At 46.7% G+C, this 19,860-nt stretch overlaps 1 protein-coding gene across 1 annotated transcript in view; it reads right to left on the bottom strand.

The window, feature by feature from the left end:
* Positions 1-19,860, bottom strand: part of TAB1 (TGF-beta activated kinase 1 (MAP3K7) binding protein 1) — a 62,093-nt gene that overhangs the window by 24,088 nt on the left and 18,145 nt on the right. The window contains exon 6 of the mRNA XM_066596392.1: positions 1,730-1,843. Coding sequence (XP_066452489.1) covers positions 1,730-1,843 — 114 coding nt within the window. The remainder of the gene's footprint in view (positions 1-1,729; positions 1,844-19,860) is intronic.

The following is a 19,860-nucleotide window of genomic DNA, read 5'->3' as shown; positions in this document are numbered from 1 at the left end:
GCTGCTATCGCTCGGCAACCAATACAGCTGTTTGCATAAGCAAACAGCTGTATTGTTCTCTGCGATTACAGCTAGCGGTCCGCTGTGAAATACCAGCGGGACGTGAGCTGAACGAATCTTATCAGTGCTGCAGACTATGATAACAGCCTGCACCGCTGATAAGAGTTCATCGCTCAATTCAAGAAAACTAGAATTGAGCGAGAAATGACTCGTGCGCGAAAACTGCACGTTGTCCATGCCTTTAGAAGCAACATTTATCGCTCAAAAGACGGCTTTGAGCAAATTTTGAGCGAGAATTGTCTGGTCTAAATGGGCCCTAAGTCATTAGGTCATATGAATGCTGTGCAGATACAACACAGAGGTTTAACCAGTTTCAAAGTGCGAGACTGCAATGGACAAGGAAGGGGTCAAATAGACACCATGGTACCACACAAGGTTTAAAGGAGGAAGCAGCAGCAATTGTACTTTGATTCTTGTACAAGAAAAACAAAACTATACATAAAGCTTCAAATTAACATAAGTAATGGAAAGTATTTGCACTGTTTTTCTGTTTAACCCCTTGAGTGGCACGCCCGTAAAATCTCCAGGGCTTGCTGCACTGACCATGCAGTTAAACCCCAGAAGGTTTCTGTGGACAGTTCTAGTGCTGAAATGTGCTGTCAGCGGAACTTTCTGGGGTTTTTACTGCATGGGGAGTAAAGAATCCCCTTCCACAGCTGTCAGTTTTTTAGCGAGTTTTTTTTACGCTTTTTGTGGGAAGTCCCCTTTTTTTGATCACTTTTATTGCGTTTTCTGGGAGGCAAAATGCTAAAAATTAGCATTAGTTATTTTGTGTTTTTTTTTACGCTTTTTGCTGTGCAGGATAAAAAGCGTGTTTAATTTATTGTACGTGTCCTTACGGACACGACGATACCAAATATGTGGAAATTTTTTTTTTATTTAATTTTTTTTATGCTAATATGAGAAAAAGCATAAAAAAGGGTTTTTTTACATTTTTATTTTTTGTGCATTATTTTGATCTTTTTTTTTTTACACCATCTGTGTCCCTCTGGGGGACTTACAGCATAGCACTGATGATCGCTGTGATAAGGCATTGCAGGACTTCTCTCCTGCAATGCCTTATCGCTTATTACAGCGATCACAAGCGCTGGCAATACATGATGCCGGTATCTGCGATAACATCACGAGAGTCGGCTGAAGCCACAGGGGGAGCGTGCAGGGAAGGGGTTAACAGCAGGGGGCGCATCTCCAATGCACACCTGCTGTTGCAGCAGGAGGCCGGCTATCAGTTGCAGCCGACTCCCGGTGCCGGATAGCGCGAGATCTGTCATGATCTTGCGCTATCCCTATGACATAAGGGTACGTAATTTTGCAGGAAGTACCCTACTCCCATGACGTACCCTTACGTCATATGGAGGGAAGGGGTTAACTGAATGGTCAGTGCAGCAAGCCCTGGAGATTTTCTGGGCGTGCCACTCAAGGGGTTAATAAATACTAAAATTGCATTGTTGACTCATTTACAAAACCTGCCCTCTGAGGCACGACATGGTAATAATAAACCTGCCACTCAAGGGGTTAATTCTTGTACAAGGATTTTCCTCTAAGTTTTCAAACCAGGGCAGAAGATTGTGTGATTAACAATCAGAAATGTTGCATCCTCACCAATAATTATTTCTATTAACTGAGGTATAAAAAAATTCTTAAACTACTTGCTCTTATACCAACGTACCAAGCTGGGATAATCGGAAGATCTCATCTTCATTTTCAGTTGTGTGATCAGCATTAAGCTGTGTGACCTGCAGTCCGTCCACCGTGGATTTGCATAGCAGAGCTCTGTTGGTACCTGCGGGATACATGAATGCAGATTGGCTCACTTTCAATAAACCTATTTAGTTTATAACCACTCTATAAAATAAAAGTAGCAGTGAAGCTTGCCATGAAATACAAAATGAACATATAAAAAGCATGGAACGGTGATATCATAAAAGATCAAAGAGTAAATACTCTTAATTCTACTTCAAAAGTTAAAGGCTGACATATTATACTGGGTGTAATTAGAGGCCCATACTGGTGGCTCCACTGACCACAAGCTATTCTGAAGCATTGTCTAGTGTAGATTTGATTTCCAGCTTAAAATATCCAATGATCTCCTTTTGCTTAAAGGGTTTGTCCATGCTTTTGATGGCATCAAGAATAGATCAGAAGGGGTGTGTCACCTTGTACCCCCCACCCCCCCTGCCAATCAGATGTTCTGTACTTCCTGCAGAAATCAGCTCAATGCATGAGTGCAGCAGCCCAAGAAACAGATGACTAGTAGGGGTTCTCAGGCGGCAGACGCCCAGTATTCTATTATTGATGGCCTGTGCTAAGGTTAGGTCATCAGTAGTTTATAATCGGACAATCATAACAGAGCTAAAAGTGGTTTTCTGTAATTAAAAAAAAAATTTCTGGTCAGGGAGTCCACAAAAATAAGAGAAGGCATACTCACCGGGCAGATGTCCCTCCCAACCCAGTGTAGGAGCCTCAATCCCTATTTACCAATCCTGGATAAACCTGTAGCTGTCACACTTGGTTCACTATAGACGTAACAGCTCAGCCAATCATTGGCTTCAGCAGCGATACTGCATAAAAGCCATGTGACCACTGAATCCAGCGATTGGCTGAATGATCATGTGTACAATAAAGAGCACATGACCGCTGAAGCTTCTTGTTGGACCTGAGCAGTGTAGAGGTGATTTCGGTAGTTGTGATATAGTAGATACTTGCTATAAGTTGCAGCACAGCTATGCAAGTTTCTCTATTTCCCTTCCTCTGTAGCCCGCACACCCCTTATACCACTCTCACCTCTCTATAGACTTCTACAGGCAGCATGAGGCAACTGAAATAGGATAGTACACCTATAAAATACAAGTATTCAAGCATACACACTCCCACAGAGCTGTGGAGGAGGAAATAGGAGTGCAGTTAATTTCAAGATAAGTCTACATACAATATACTTCACCACTCCACTTAGGAATTAAATGGATGTGTGACCTTCTGGCTCGCCTCCTGTTCTCCAAACAGAAGCATTTTCTACGTGTGGAGAAGAGGAGCTGATTTTGGAAGGACACATCTAAGTGATTCCTACATGGAGGTGTGAAGTATATTGTATGTAGCATGGTGCACCTGACCAAACTCTAACAGACTCGCAATCCCAGCTTCTTCCCTGGGCAAACAACATCCGAATCAAGTTTGTAAATGAGGCACGTAGCGGGTCATACCTTCAAGTCAACTCATCATTCACAGTAGTTTTCAAACTGGAAGGGATCCTTCTTTACTGACCATCCACATGGACCTATTCAAGTATCTGAGAGGTTATACAGAGATCGCCAGACAGCCGGAGCTTTCCATTCTTACAGAGACCAGCGTCCACGCATCATTACGGGGAATACATCCTTTCTCAAGAGTGAAAAAGCACGAGAGTACACACATGCACGCACGCACACACGCACACACCTCAAAGTAATCCATCTCAAGGTCTCCGTTACTAGAAATGGACTTCACATAACAGGCAGTGGAGTCCAAGTTAAAAGGATGGGCGACCTAATTGGAAAATGCAACGCCGTACCATGGGACAACTCATTAAAGAGATAACAAAAAGCAAAATTAATAAATATACTAAGATATTCAAAATACGTTTAAAATTAAATGACAGATGAATGTACTGTTTTCCATCCAGGAAATACTATTCACAACTCCGTATGCTCTAAAAATACGTACTTAATACTAGACTACAAAATGTAATATTCCCAGGAACAACAGAGGCACTCATCTTAAACAGCAGCCCGGCAGCATTATTTTCTATGGAGCTTTACACACAAGACTGTGCGGTAACGTAGCAGAATGCAGGTTTGATACGATATTTAGGGGTTTATATTGCAATTTTATTTTGCTCTTAAAGGGGTTGTCTTGCGAAACCAAGTGGGGTATACACTTCCGTATGGCCATATTAATGCACTTTGTAATATACATCGTGCATTAAATATGAGCCATACAGAAGTTATTCACTTACCTGCTCCGTTGCTGGCGTCCCCGTCGCCATGGCTCCGTCGCTGGCGTCCCCGTCTAATTTCGGTGTCTTCTTGCTTTTTAAGACGCGCTAGCAACGGAGCAGGTAAGTGAATAACTTCTGTATGGCTCATATTTAATGCACGATGTATATTACAAAGTGCATTAATATGGCCATACAGAAGTACTTAACCCCACTTGCTTTCGCGAGACAACCCCTTTAAGTTAGCTCAATGTATGGTCAAACCAGAAAATGGTTGTTCGAGTATGAAGCATATGACATTTAGTGAAGATCTGAGGACGGTGAGGGTCACTTGTCATCCTTTTTCTGAACGCCGCCATAACACAGCCTGACATAGCGCATCGTCATGATAAAAGGCATATTCTAGAACCCGGGTAGACAGAAGACTTCGTACAAAGTTGTCTTGGAAACTATGCACGATCCTCAAAGGAAACTGAAGATCTTTTATATGAAATGATTAACATTCACAACTGAATGAAGGTCATAAAGGTGCAAATGAAAATAAAAGACAATGAACCATAAACACAATTACTATTAACAGCTTAAAGGGGTGTTCCAGGCAAAAACTATTGACGCCCTATCCTCAGTATAGCTCATTAATAGTTAATCGCTGGGGACCCGACACACAGGATGCGTGGCAATCACCTGATTGCCCGGCTGTCAGCAGAGAGCAGGATGTGCTAACGGAGAGTGTAAACACTGCGTGTAGGTACGTGCAAGATGGCAGCATGCTCTATTTCTCCACGTACCACTCAGCGTTAGCACTGTACTTCCATATGGGCAGCGTATCAACGCAGTCCATATGCAATACATTGCGTAGGGGTGGCGATTCATATGCAACCCTGCTATGAAATAGAGAGGGAAATTGAAAAAAAAAAAGAGACAGTCACATTGCGCATCGTCTTAGCGATAATCGGTGCGAGTAAATGTGCGCCCATCGTGCGCTTTTCGGGCACTGCTAGATGATCGTTAAATTCAGTCCAAACTAAAATTCGTCCTTCAGCCTTATTAGCAGTTCTCCACGGTGAGTGCTGATAGCATTGTTTCCCCCTGGAAAGGATCTGAGCACAGATAATAGACTTCATTTGCACACCTAATTGGTACTTAAGTAGCTGAGCAGCTACTTAACTGTTTATGCAAAATGATCACTCAAAGCTGTCAATTAGACTGTCCTTTGAGCGATCATTTGCTGGTGTAAATGGGCCTTTATACTTACTTCCTGATTGTTCCCTTGGCGTCAATGCTCAAACTCTGGACTATGGACTACATAGGCGCGCACTAAATAGTCCTACCACTCTATGCATGTGACAACCAACCCACTCAGTGCATTCAGCGGTTGGTTTTTAGCATTGACACAGAGGAAACGGCGGGGAAGGCAAGTATAAAACGTGCAACCTCCGGATTTAGCGCGTCAGCTACTTAGAGCCTATAAACTTAAGCCCCATTTACACTGGACAACTGTCGGGCAAACGATGCCAGATACTTGTCCCCGCACATACTAGCTCTCATGCTGTTGCACAGAAGCGAGTATCGTTGGCGCTCAGCAGGGCGGCTGGAGAAGATTTCTCTCTTCGCTCTCCCCCACCCCTCTCCATTCACTTAACATAGCGGCAGTTCAGTACTGAACGGCTGCTACTTACCCTGAACGATCAGCATTCAGGATTTTAAGCTGCATAGAATTTATGTTCACATATTGATTTACATGTTAACCAGAGGCTGTAATGGACGCGCAACAATGGCATCTGTCACACAGACTATAATGGCATGAGTTTAACGTATAGGATACGAAAAGCTCACGACTTATACGTCTAACAGACGCCTGTAACCTGTGTCATATAATGGAATCTGTTAAAATATATATGATTTTCATTGAATGGCCTGACAGAGGCCAAAGGGGCACTCTTTTGGCTTCTGATTGGCTATGGACACGGTTACTCTGCACGCTGAATGGGGAGGGAAGGGGGGGGGGGTTTAAAAAAAATGCATGTGAGCCCAGCTAGTATTCAAATATCTTAAAAAGTGGAATTAGGTAGGTAAAGTTGTTTTCAGATTGTATTAGTAAGTCTGGCTTCTTCTTCTGGTCATGGCTCCCATGGAAATACGGGTAGATTGAAGGGGTTGCCGGGAGCTGGACAAGTGGCGACCACCCTACGTTGCATTGCCTGTGATGAGACATCTAGCAGGCAGATTTGCAGCAACATCTGCAACGATTTTTTTTACCACTTCTGCATTCTTCTTAACAGTCCTTGTGTATCTTAAAAGTTCTTTCAAAGGGTATTCTGGGACTTTTTACATTGCTGATTGCTGGGGATCCTATCACAGCGTTCAGCGCAAAAAGTGGAACGTGCCTTACCACAGTGTGGCTGAGATGGTACTGCGGTGCAGCTCTCATTAAATTCAATGGCAACTGCACTGCAGTACCAACCTGGGCCGTTGCACTATGGTCAGCACTTTCTGCTTCCTCCACTGACCTCAGCGACAGCAGCACCAGGAATCAGCTGGTCAGGGCCCCGCCAATAATTTATTGATGACCTGTCAGTCATGAATAGCAAAAATTAAAAATGCTCCAGAACACCCCTTTAACTAGAAACAATATTATATAATGCATACGTCAAACATAAGACCCACGGACCGAATCTGGCCGCCATCTTATTTTATGCAACCCACCGGCGGTGCAGCATCCGGACTAGCATTTTTCTAAACCCAGCCAGTAACTCTGCTACAGCGTTGGCAATGCAGTCTTACTGCTGACTTATTTATGCAGCGCAGACATCGAGGGGAGAAGTCAGGAGTCACAGACCAGCAGTCGGACCAGAGCTGTAGGCATTCCCCGACCGGAGGCCAATGGGGGGCATTACTACTGGGGCCACTATTACTATACAGACCCCCTGCTGTAAGGTATGTAATATGCTAGTACTGCCCTAGCTGAGGACAATATACAGTATCGTCAGTCAGGCTGATAACATATCATTTATTGGTGACCTGGGAGTCCAATGTACTCATGAGGGGCAGGTTTAATATTTATTGTGCTTAGGAAGAAAACTATCAGCGGCGGGAAGGCAGCACAAACATCCCTTTAAAGAAGTTGTACCACGTTATAACATTACCCTCTATTCACATTGGAATCAGCACAGCTTTGTACATTTCAAATGACTGCGAGAAAGAGCCTGCAGTACCATTCTGGGCAGCTGCCAATGGATGGTGCTCCCAATGCGGCAGTGTGCGCCAACCGCACTGGCCCTCACAACGGTGTGCAGCGGTTAGATGCCCGCACTGCAACGATGTGCGCCAGGGTATAGATAACCTGACTGCAACAGAATGCACCAATGCGAGACCAAGATGCCCCCGTAAAAGTGTTTAAAGGGGTATTCTAGAGACTTAAAAGGTCTTCACAACTACTCTGTCCTTCCTGCTTGCTACTGATCAGGACCCGTGACTGCTGCAGCCAATCAGTGACCACAGCAGTGACCTTCTCTAGCCAGTGATTGGCTGCAGCAGTCACAGGTCCTGGTCAGTAGCAACCAGGAAGGGCAGAGGGGATGAGAAGCAATTTTAAGTCTCCAGAATAGCCCTTTAACAGCACATGCACAGGGCTTGATCTGCGGACCTGTATTTTTAGAGGGGTCACCCCTTTGAACAGGCACTCTGCAGTACTGAACACCAAAGCAAACCCAGCACAAAACATAAAACGCCCATTCTTTATTCACTTCAGCATAAAAGCTTCACGGTATACGATGACCATACAGTTAAGAACAAGAAGACCGCCAGGATGACAGGAACCAAGGACTGTGTGTTTCAGGCTTAATCATGCCCGCCACTATGCGGTACTGTACTATCTATTATAGCTGTCACACCGCATTATAGGAGCTCAGCCAAGCGGGTACAATTGCTCCTGCCATCAATTTGTCATCCGTTTCCAGTAACAACCAACAAAAATGCAGCTCTGGGCTATAAGAGAGGATTAACTCAGGATCAGCGTAAGATAAGTAATGTAATACACTTACAAAGTTACTCAACTTACTGGAGATTTTATCTACACATAAGAAGCTAAATTATTTGTAAGGTGAACATAACACAAAGGTGTATTTAGATACTTGACGCTGTCCAAGCACTTTGGATAGCAGGTCAAAATTAATATTCAGACCCAATATTCTTTTCCTGTAGGAAAGTGCTGGTGGCTAAAAGCAACAGACATTACCTTGACCTTCAGACCATAACTTTACTCTACTGGCAACCGACAGGGAACAGCACTCCGAGACAGGGAACAGCACTCCGAGACAGGGAACAGCACTCCGAGACAGGGAACAGCACTCCGAGACAGGGAACAGCACTCCGAGACAGGGAACAGCACTCCGAGACAGGGAACAGCACTCCGAGACAGGGAACAGCACTCCGAGACAGGGAACAGCACTCCGAGACAGGGAACAGCACTCCGAGACAGGGAACAGCACTCCGAGACAGGGAACAGCACTCCGAGACAGGGAACAGCACTCCGAGACTGTGCTGATGCCTTTAATTAGTCTACCAGCTACAGACACACTGCTCCGATTGGCCAGCACTGCTCACGTGAGGAGTCAATCACAGCAGAGGCTAGTGTCTTAGACCAGTGTTTCTCAACTCCAGTCCTCAGGAACCCAATAGGTTATGTTTTCAGAACTTCAGGTGATGTAATTATTGTCGGTGCCTCAGACATTGCTACAGGTGTTCCTACTATAGGATATCCTGAAAACATGACCTGTTGAGGGGGGTCCCTGAGGACTGGAGCTAAGAAACACCGTCTTAGACTGCTTAGCTAATTGTGGCCGTTGACCTTGTAAATGCTGTGTCAGTTCTGAAAGCGGCATTTAAAACCCCAGATCGATTTTGAGGGGTACCAATTGGCCCCACCATGATGAGATTGTGGGGAGCCATTTGGCTGTCATGGCAGCCTGGGGCCTTCTGAAGGCTTCCAGTGCTGCCATGGCTGACTGCTTATCAAGCCATGACTGTGGCTTGGCTTAATAGAATGCCTGTCAGATCGTGGCATAATGTAATACTAAGATATTACATTATATTACAGCAGTGATGAAACCTGTGGGGACTTAAAAAGAGCTTTATTTATTATTAGAAAAACTAAAAAGGTATTCAAAGGCCGCCTGCAGACGGCCGGGTCGGATCCCGTTGCGAGAATTCTTGCAGCGGGATGTGGTCCTGTGCCCCTGCAGAGGCCTGCGGCTTACCCGCTCCTGGCATCTTCATTCTCTGCTATGCACCGGCTGCTGGCGCATGCACAGAGAGCAGCCGGACCGTTACCACTGACATTTCTGTGTGGGCCTCTCCGAAACCCGCACAAAAATAGGACATGCTGCGATTTGTCTTCCGCGTGTGTTTTCACACAGACAAATCATGGCTGTCTGCCTAGGATTGCGTTATCTAATGCAATCCTATGCAGGCGGGCACGGGCGGAAATTTTGCAAGAAATCCCGCCACGGAATTTCCGCCCGTGTGCAGGGGGGCCATAGTGAGAAAAAACCTGAAAAACTCTTTCCCCATATTTATAATTTAAAGTCTAAAGTCTGATTTATCATAGTAACGCCTTAGTTATTCCGCATGCTGAACATAGTCAGGAAAATATACAAAACGCCAAAATTGCACTTTTTTTGGTCACCCTGTCTCTAAGGAAAATTTAATAAAAAGGGATTTATAAGTTGTATGTACTCCAACATAGTACCAACGGAAACTACAGGCCGTCCAACGAAAAACACACCCTCACACAACTGTGTTGACGGAAAAGCTAAAAAGCTATCGCTGTCAAAAGATGGCGGCAGAAAATAATTCTGTTGTTCCAAAGAGATTTTATTCTTTAAACGTAGTACAGCAAAAAAAAAAAAAAGAAAAGAAAAAGCTATATAGATTTGGAAGCGTTGTATTCATACTGACCCATAAAATAAAGACATGTCCTTTTTCCCCCAGTGTGTACACCACAAAAACAAGACACCCCCCGTTTCTAATTCCACTTAGAAATCTTGTACATTTTTTTAAAGTACATTAAATAGTACCATTGAAAAATACATCTCGCTTCGCAAAAAAAGGCCCTCAAACAGCTACGTTGATGGATAAATAAGGCCTCTCTCACATAGGAGGTTTTTTTTACTGCATTTAGTGCATGTTTTCAATGCCTGCTAAAATGCTGCACTAAGCCTCCATTCATTTTAATGGGGCCTCTTAGATGAGTGTTTTAGCGCAGCATTTTTAGCATGAACTAGATCGAACGCTGTATGTTATATTTTTCAATGTTGCGGGCCATTTTTGACACCCTACAAAGCCCATTGAAATGAATGGGGTGCGTTAGAGAGTTTTTAATGCTGCTTACTATGGCCCCGAAGGGTTACAAAAAAAAGCGGTGACACCATCAGCTTACTTTGCCAGTGTCGTTTCTGCACAAAATACGCAGTAAAAACACAAACACTCACAAAAATGCAGTAAAACACTGCACTAAACGCAATAAAATGCTGTGTTAAAAAAGCAGCATTTTAATAAATGCATGTGTGAGCCCGACCTAAGAGTTACGATTCTTTGAAAGTGGGGAGGAAAAAATTTAAATGAAATTTATATTAAAAAAATAAATAAAAAGGCAGCGTCTAGGCCGCTCTCACTCTCACTGCTTTTTACCACAATTAGCGTGTCGACCAAAATGCTGCACTAACCGTAGTAGACTGTCGTCATTTATTTCAATGGGGCCTCGCAGACCCTTGCTTGAATCTGGCGTTTCAAACGCTGTGATTTTCAAGCGGTCGGCTCTATTTTCGCGTGTTTTAGCGCTCTCATCACCCACCACAGTAATGGAGTACATTAAAAAATGCTGTAACATGCGTTTGAAAACACTGCACGAAACTGTGGTAAAATGCTGCGGTTTAGTGCGGCGTTTTCTGATCGAATGTGTGAGAGCGGCCTTAACCCCTTAGTGACCAAGCCTGTTTGCGCCTTAATGACCAGGCCAAATTTTGCAAATCTGACATGTGTCACTCTAACATTGAAAAACACCAGAAAGGTTTTGCATATCCAAGCGATTCTGACATTGTTTTTTCGCCACATGTTGTCCTTCATTTAGGCGCAAAAAATAGACCGATAGAATTTGTGTTTATTTATTAAAAGCGCCAAAATTGGGAAAATTTTGAAAAAAACACTCATTTTTTTCACATTTCCAACTGCAATATCTTGAATATGTGCAAACATAATATAGAAATTTTTGCTAAGATATATATTTCCACTCGTTTACCTTATTTTGGGTGCACATTGGAAAAACTTTAGTTTTTTTTAACCATTTAGGAGACGTACAAATTTAACATTACTTTTTAGCATTTTGAGGAACACTTTATTTTCCTACACCAAGCCAAGATTGGAAAGGCTCATGAGTGTCAGAATAATAGATACCCCCACAAATGACCCCATTTTAAAAGCTACACCCCTTAATGTATCCACTGAGGGGTGTCATGAGTATTTTGACCCCACAGTTTTTTTTCAGGAATTAATTCAATTTAGAGGAGAAAAAGTAAAATTTCATATTTTTGCAAATCTGTCATTTTAAAGACATTTTTTTCCTATAGTTTACATGAAAATGAGGATTTACACCCCAAAATGGGTACCCCTGTTTCTCCCGTGTTCAGAAATATATCCATTGTGGCCCTAATGTTATACCTGAGTCCACAACGGGGCCCAAAATGAAAGGAGTAGTCAGTGTCTTTCAAAACAGAAATTTTGCTTGAAGTCCTTTTAGGCCCCATAGCACACATGTAGAGTTCTTGAGCGCCCAAAACCATAGAACCCCCCCCCCCCCCTTCCCCAAATGACCCCATTTTGAAAACTAGACTCCTTAACGAATTTATCTAGGGGTGTACTGCATATTTTGACCCCACAGTTTTTGAATGAATTCAAGCCAAGCAAAAGGAAAAAATTGTGATTTTCGTTTTTTTGGCAACTCTATCATTTTAAAAACAGCTTTTTTTGTATAGCACACATATGAATGAAGACTTGCACCCAAAAATGGATACCCCTGTTTGTCCCGTGTTCAGAGACATACCCATTGTGGCCCTAATCTTGTGTCTGGATACAGAACGGAGCCCAAAATGAAAGGAGTAGTCAGTGGCTTTCAGAACATAGATTTTGCTTGAAGTCCTTTTAGGCCCCATTGCCCACTTGTAGAGTTCTTGAGCGGCCAAAACCATAGAGAACCCCCGCAAATGATCCCATTTTGAAAACTAGACCCCTTAACGAATTTATCTAGGGGTGTACTGTGTATTTTAACCCTACAATTTTTGAATAGATCTAAGCAAAGCAGTAAGAAAAAATTACGATTTTTATTTTTTGGGCTATTGCATCAATTTAAAAACAGTTTTTTTTTGTACAGCACATGTATAAATGACAACTTTCACCCTCAAACGGATACCCCTGTTTGTCCCGTGTTCAGAAACATACCCATTGTGGCCCTAATAGACTTACAGGACACATGGCTAGGCCTACAATGAAAGGAATACCCGTTGGATTTCAGGGTACAACTGAATAAATTCCAGGCCCCATTGCCCACTTATAGAGCCATTGAGCGGCCAAAACTATAAGGAACCCCCTCAAATGACCCCATTTTGAAAACTAGAACCCCTTAACAAATTCATCTAGGGGTGTACTGCGTATTTTGACCCCACAGTATTTGAATGAATCTAAGCAAAGCAGAAGGAAAAACGAATATTTTTGGTATAACTTACCGTAAAATCTCTTTCTCGTCACGTTCATTGGGGGACACAGCCAGACCATGGGATATAGCCACTGCCACTAGGAGGCGACACTAAGCAAAAGTGTTAGCTCCTCCCACCAGGCTATATCACCCCTGCAGGCACTCAGCTAATTAGTTTGTATGCAAGCAGTAGGAACAGCCAGTGGGAGTACACAAAAAATTATTTACACTTTAACGTAAACCAAGGAAAGACATACCAGTCTTCTGGATATATATCTCGTCATCTGTGACCTGAGACCAAAGGGCTCCGCCCTGCTACAAAGAAATTAATCCTTGGGAGGGTGCTGTGTCCCCCAATGAACGTGACGAGAAAGAGATTTTACGGTAAGTTATACCAAAAATATTCGTTTCTCGTCCGTATCATTGGGGGACCCAGCCAGACCATGGGACATACAAAAGCAGTCCTGGAAATAAAAGGGTGGGAATTCCCAGAAAAAAAGGTCCCAGTAGTCAGGGGGCTGCAGCCTGTAGAACCCTTCTACCCAGGGCAGCATCCGCTGACGCATATGTATGGACCGTATAGAATTTTGCAAATGTATGCAGGGACGCCAAAGTGGCTGCCTTACATACCTGTAATGCTGAGGCTCCATGCTGAACCGCCAAGGAAGCCTCCACTGCCCCTTGTAGAGTGGGCCGCTATCCGGAATGTTTGCTAGTGAGAAAACGCATGAGATGTATATGGCGGTCTTCACACCAGCTAAAAAAAAAGCGTCTCCATATGCGATAATAAATTCTCGAGGATGTCGGCTTCCTGGCTTGGACCATAATTCGGATAATTGCTTCCGAAAATACCCGTCTTTTTTTTTTTTTTCAATATCATGGTCTCAACGGCCAGGCCGTCAAACAAAATGACTTTGGATTCGGGTGGAAGATTGGTCCTTGTGATAGTAGGTCCTCCCGTTCTGGGAGTGGCCACGGAGCGTCGGCCAACATTTCAATTATGTCTGGATACCATGCTCGCCTCGGCCAATCCGGAGCGACCAGGATTGCTGGTCCTCCTTCCCTCTTGATCTTCTTTAATATCCTCGGAATGAGTGGAAGAGGAGGAAACACGTATGGTAGTCTGAACCCTGTCCACAAGACCAGTAGGGTGTCCACTGCTACCGCCTGAGGATCTCTTGAGCGTGCCACGAAAGGGAGAACCCTGTAATTTAGTCTGGAAGCCATCATATCCACGTCCGGGGTGCCCCAGCGCTGACATATCGCTTGAAAGACCTCCGGATGCAGCTGCCATTCGCCGGGGTCCACTGTCTTTCGACTGAGAAAATCCGCTACCCAGTTTTCTACCCCCGGGATATGAACTGCCGATATGGACTGTAGATGTTTCTTCGCCCAGCTGAGTATGCCGGATACCTCTGTCATTGTTCTCGCACTACTTGTGCCTCCCTGGTGGTTGATGTATGCCACTGCCGTGGCATTATCTGTCTGGACTTTCACATCCTTTCTGTTAAGCTGTGGATGGAAAAACTGCAGTGCTCGCCGTATGGCTCGCAGCTCCAGGACGTTTATCGGTAGCCTTGCCTCGTCCTGTGACCACCTCCCCTGGGTGGAGTGTCCCTCCAAAGTTCCGCCCCAGCCGTAACAACTGGCGTCTGTGGTCAGTATCCTCCACTGTCCTGGAAACAGTGACCGACCACCTTGGATTCTCCGGAGACTCGTCCACCATCTCAGGGCAAGGCGAACCTTTGGTGTTATGGAGATTCGCTGGTCTAACGTCCACTGCGACCTGTTCCAGTGTGCCAGAATGAAATGCTGGAACTCCCTGGAATGAAACTGTGCGAATGGTATGGCCTCGAAGGAGGCTACCATCATGCCCAGTACGCTCATGCAATACCTGATGGTCGTTTGCCTCCCCTGAAGTAGCGGGCGCACCTTGTTGACCAGTGTTACTGCTTTCGCTTGCGGCAGGCGAATCTGGTGCTTCTTGGTGTTGAACACCATCCCCAGAAATTCCAACTGTTGGGTTGGTAGTAGACATGATTTCTCGTGGTTTATGACCCAACCGAATTCCTCCAAAAAGTCTGAAGTGTGATTCTCAGGCTCTCTAGATTGCCTTCCTGGTCTGGAGCCTTCACCAGTATGTCGTCCAGGTAAGGGATGGCTATCACCCCCCTTGTATGGAGTAGTGCCATTACCGCTGCCAGCACCTTTGTAAAGACTCTAGGGGCTGTCGAGAGCCCGAATGGCAGCGCTACAAATTGGTAATGGCTCCCCTGGACCTCGAAGCGTAAAAACTGCTGGTGAGAGTCGCGAATTGGAATATGCAGGTACGCGTCCCTGATATCCACTGACGCCAGGAACTCCCCCGGTTCCATAGACGCTATTACCGACTTGAGGGACTCCATCCTGAAATGTCTTGCTTTGATGTAATGATTTAGCCTTCGTAAGTCGAGGACCGGTCTGACTCTGCCATCCTTCTTGGGAACTATGAAGAGATTCGAATAAAAACCCCTTCCGTGCTGACACCCCGGCACCGGCACCACTACTCCCTGCGCCAACAGTTGTTTTATTGCCTGGAGCAGCTGTGTTGCCTTTCCTGGGTCCTTCGGTATCCTGGATCTGATAAAATGCTCCCGTGGCAATGTTGCAAATTCGATGGCATACCCTCGTGAGACGACCTCCTGTACCCAGGCGTCGGTCACGCGGGCTAACCATACATTCTGGAACCCCAAGAGCCTGCCCCCCACCCTGTAAATAGCGGGTGGGGAAAGACCCTCAAACTGATACGGGCGCAAGGACGGGAGTAGGTGCCTTGGAGCGAGTCTTGGGCAAAACAATCTCTTGTCTGACAGTGATGACACTGCAGACGCTTCCTCCTCCTCCAGACCGCTACTACCCCCCGAAAAACCGTGCGGAGGCTGATCTTGGTCTGCAGCTTGAAGAGTTGAGGAGCATGAGGCCAGTGAGGGATCTGATCTAGCCGCCCTCCCTGTATGCAGAGACCGCTTAGAAGCTTCCCTGGACCTATGATACGTCCGGGATGCTTCCCTGGAACCAAGAGGAGCATGAAAAGACTCTCTAGATTGTTGAGACCTAGAAGATCTGGATGACCTTCTGTACCGACAAGACCTGTGAGAAACCCCTTCAGAGCTGCGGGATCTCCGCCTTTTGCGCGACCCTCCCTGAAAACGCTCCGGGGAAGACACCTCTGAATCGGATTCTAATCGGCGCAATATTGCGGCCGACGATCTGGCTAGTCCTGACACTGCAGCGGCCAGTGATCTAGCCCATTCAGGCTCGGTTACCTGCTCTACAGGGGCGGCGGGGGGCACCGGGGTCCCTGGAGCAGATCGCACTGGGTTACAGGCTACACAGCGGAGCTCCGCCTGACCGCTTGGGAACTTAGCGTTGCATAACGTGCACACATAGTATTTCGCCCTCCCCATAGCCTGACTGGAACCCTCTGGTCTAGGGTCAGACATGAAGCAATCCACACCTACAGATAACCGCAAGGGAGTGGTGGGAATAGGGGTAGGGTGTCTCCGTGTACTGCCGAGAGCGAGTACCCGCAGGGGTTAGCAAACACAGGGGAGAGCTGCCTTGGCAGGGCTTACTCCGTCCTGCGGTTGTCCTGGCCCAGCTGGAGCTTCTGGGACCTGGCGGCCTTCTCTGTGGTAAAGGCGCTGGAAGCTGCCGCCGCTGGAGACTGGTGCTGCTGACCGATGGGTGCTGCTGACCGATGGGTGCTGCTGACCGATGGGTGCTGCTGAGGGGGAGGGGGGGAGGGGGAGGGGGGAGGGGGGAGGGGGGAGGGGGGAGGGGGGAAGGACATAATCCCATATGCACTGAATTAGGCAGAGGAGAGAGGGGGAGATAGGTAAAGAGAAGGAGTAAATGCACCTGAACTCCTTTCCCCAGGACCTTCCAAGGTGGTTGGGGTCCTCTGAAGGGGTTCCTGGCAGCCGACCGCAGACTTGGAGGGAGGCTTGAAGTTCCGTTCCCTTCTCCCGGATACGCTCCCTTCTCTCCATCTGCGCTCCAGCAGTGTTCCCCCCTGCGCTCGCCGTCAAAGAGGGGCGCTGCTCCAGAGGGGGGAACCCTATTGCTGGCGGGCCAACGACGCCAATGCACATAGGCAGGGTCGTGCCACCTTTTCTTCGCTGGGTAGGGCGCCGCAGAGTGGTGGAGACACCATCTGCCTGCGCCCTCCCCGGGAGTACAGGAAAGCCAGGGAAAAGCCCCGACTCCCCGTATGCCCGCCATAAAGTCCTCCTGGACCTGACATGCCTGCCTACTTGCTATACACTAAGCTAAAAACTAATTAGCTGAGTGCCTGCAGGGGTGATATAGCCTGGTGGGAGGAGCTAACACTTTTGCTTAGTGTCGCCTCCTAGTGGCAGTGGCTATATCCCATGGTCTGGCTGGGTCCCCCAATGATACGGACGAGAAAGTTAAGATTTTTAATTTTTTGGGCAATTTTTTAAATTTAAAAAACGTTTTTTTGGACAGTGTACATAGGAATGAAGACGTTCACCCCAAAATGGATACCCCCGTTTGTCCCGTGTTCAGAAACATACCCATTGTGGCCCTTATTTACTTACAGGACCCATGGCAAGGCCTATAAAGGAGGGAACACCCGTTGGATTTCAGGGCACAACTGAATAAATTCCAGGCCCCATTGCTTATTTGTACGGAATAAAAATTGACTCCCTAAACCCCCCCCCCCCCCCCCCCGCACACACACTCCGCGCCCTTTTCGGCGTTCGCAAATCTTAGATAAAAGTAATAATGTGAAGTGTGTGGTATTTCCGAAGACAGGGGTAATTACGGAGGCTGGTTGGAATGGGCCCATGAGGCCATAAAACCGGGTATCCCCCCATCATGCTTTTTGGGGGTCATTTCTTGACCTCAGTGGCGGGTATGGGGTGTAAAAAGTGGCGTTCCATGAGTCTTTGTAAGCTTGCGGAGGTGCGGCGGTCTTACACAGAAGGCGCTCAACAAGCTGCTCCTGGAACTGCAGGAAGGCGAGCGTTCCCGTGGCTCCTTGTAAAATACGTATTACAGGTAGCGGTCTGAATAACGCCGGGCTCACACACCCGTAGGTGGAATCCGCTTGTGGAGGCCTGCAGCGGATCCCATCTGTGAGCCCGGCTGTGACCCTGCGTACGGCCGCGTAATGTACTGCGCATAACTGCGGTCATTCGCAGTACACCTTTTTTTGTTTGTATTTCCCGCACCGTCACTTACCGATGACGCGGGTACCCGCAGCCCGTACACAACGTAGTTGTGTATGGCCAGCGGGTATATCCGCGACCACGGAGCACAATAGGCTCTATGCTGCGGATATCCGCAGTAAAACAGAACCTGCTTCGTTCTCTTTTCTGCGAGTGGATTACGCAATTCCAACCCACTAATGTGAGCGGAATTGTGTAATCCAATGCGATTGATCTGCGTATTAGCGCGGATCAGACGCATGCAGAATCCGTAATTCCTATCCAGTCATGTGAGACCGACCTATGTTAGAGCGCTACCTTTTTATTACATGACCGGGGACCGCTCAACGAGGCCACCCGTCACTGCTCCAGGCTCTCGGCGACCGTTGGTCGCTGAGAGCAAGGAGATTTTAAGTTTCCTGGGATCCCCGATTCCTGAGCATTTGTCCGGCTTTTTGCCGGCAATCGCATGTGCAGAATTCGAGAAGGTTCACGAAGGAGGATCGCGTCGGGGTTCAAATACGGAGGCCTCCGGTAAAAAGTTTCGTCTCCTCTCACCGATCGCATCAGTGAGGGGAGATGAAACTTCAATTTTTTTTAAAAACTTTTACGTGATCGCCATTATTGGATAACGCCGAACACGTGATCAGGAACCGCTCACCGCAGCCCTTCGTGAAATCTCCAGGCTCTTGGCTACATTTTGTAGCCAGGAGCAGGGAGAATTTAAATTATCCTGGCAATCCACAGCTTTTGCGCATGCGTCCGCCATTTTGGCAACAGGCGTGTGCGCAGAAGCTGGGGTAAGGTCCGCGGATAAATCCGGGGGCCTTATGTACGTACTTTCATCCTCCCTCACGGATATGATCCATGAGGGGAGATGAAACGTAAGCTTTTTTAACTTTTTTTTTTTTTTTTTTTACTTTTTTACTTTACATGATCACTGTTATCCATTGGATAACAATGATCACATGCTGGGTGACATCCCTCTGCTTCTGGCTACACATGGCAGCCAGGAGCAGAGGGATTTTGAATTTCCCGGGGCTCGAGCCCCTCTGTGCACGCGCCCGACGTCAATTATCGGGCGCGCATGCGCAGAAGGGGACTTCGGGTCCCGAGACAGCGGGACATCGGGGAGGACCGAGGTGAGTATTTTCACCTCCCCTCATGGATCTGATCCATGAGGGGAGGTGAAACTTTGCTTTTTGAAAACTTTTTTTCACTTTTCCGCGATCACCGTTTTCCATTGGATAACGGCGATCACGGTACCGGGGACCGCTCACCGCGGTCCTCGCTGACATCTCCTGCCTCCCGGCTACCTACAGGAGCCGGGAGCCAGGAGATTTTAAATCTCCCGCGGCTCCGGGCCTTCTGTGCATGTGGCTGACGTAATGCCACTGGTGCGCATGCGCAGAAGGCTGGCTTCGGGTCCCGGAGCATCAGGAGAGCAGGGAGCAGTGCGGCGGACAGGGGTGAGTAATTTCAGATGCCCTGATGGATCCAATCCATCAGGGCAGCTGAATCTTTAACTTTCTTTTCAACTTTTTAAAAACTTTTATGCGATCGGCGCTATTGGATAGCCGATCGGGGGGGGGGGGGGGGGGGTGTCCCTGCAGCCCGGGATGACAGCTCCACGCTGTCGGCTACCTGCGGGCACCGACAGCATGGAGCTGTCACGTCCAGAGCCTGAGGGGCTTTATTCTCTGCAGGACACGTTTTTACGTCCTCAGAGAATAAAGCCCACTTGGGCAGGACGTAAAAACACTATGGGCTGGTCGTTAAGGGGTAAAGGTGTTAAAATACTATGTAGTCCTCGTTTCCAATGTAAATTAAGGTGGTAATGGAAAAAAATCCATAACCAAAAAGTGAAGAAA

This window comes from Eleutherodactylus coqui, chromosome 3 (genome assembly GCF_035609145.1).
Source record: "Eleutherodactylus coqui strain aEleCoq1 chromosome 3, aEleCoq1.hap1, whole genome shotgun sequence".
Taxonomy (NCBI): domain Eukaryota; kingdom Metazoa; phylum Chordata; class Amphibia; order Anura; family Eleutherodactylidae; genus Eleutherodactylus; species Eleutherodactylus coqui.
Note: the sequence above shows the minus strand (reverse complement) of the source record. Positions and strands in the feature narration are given on the sequence as shown.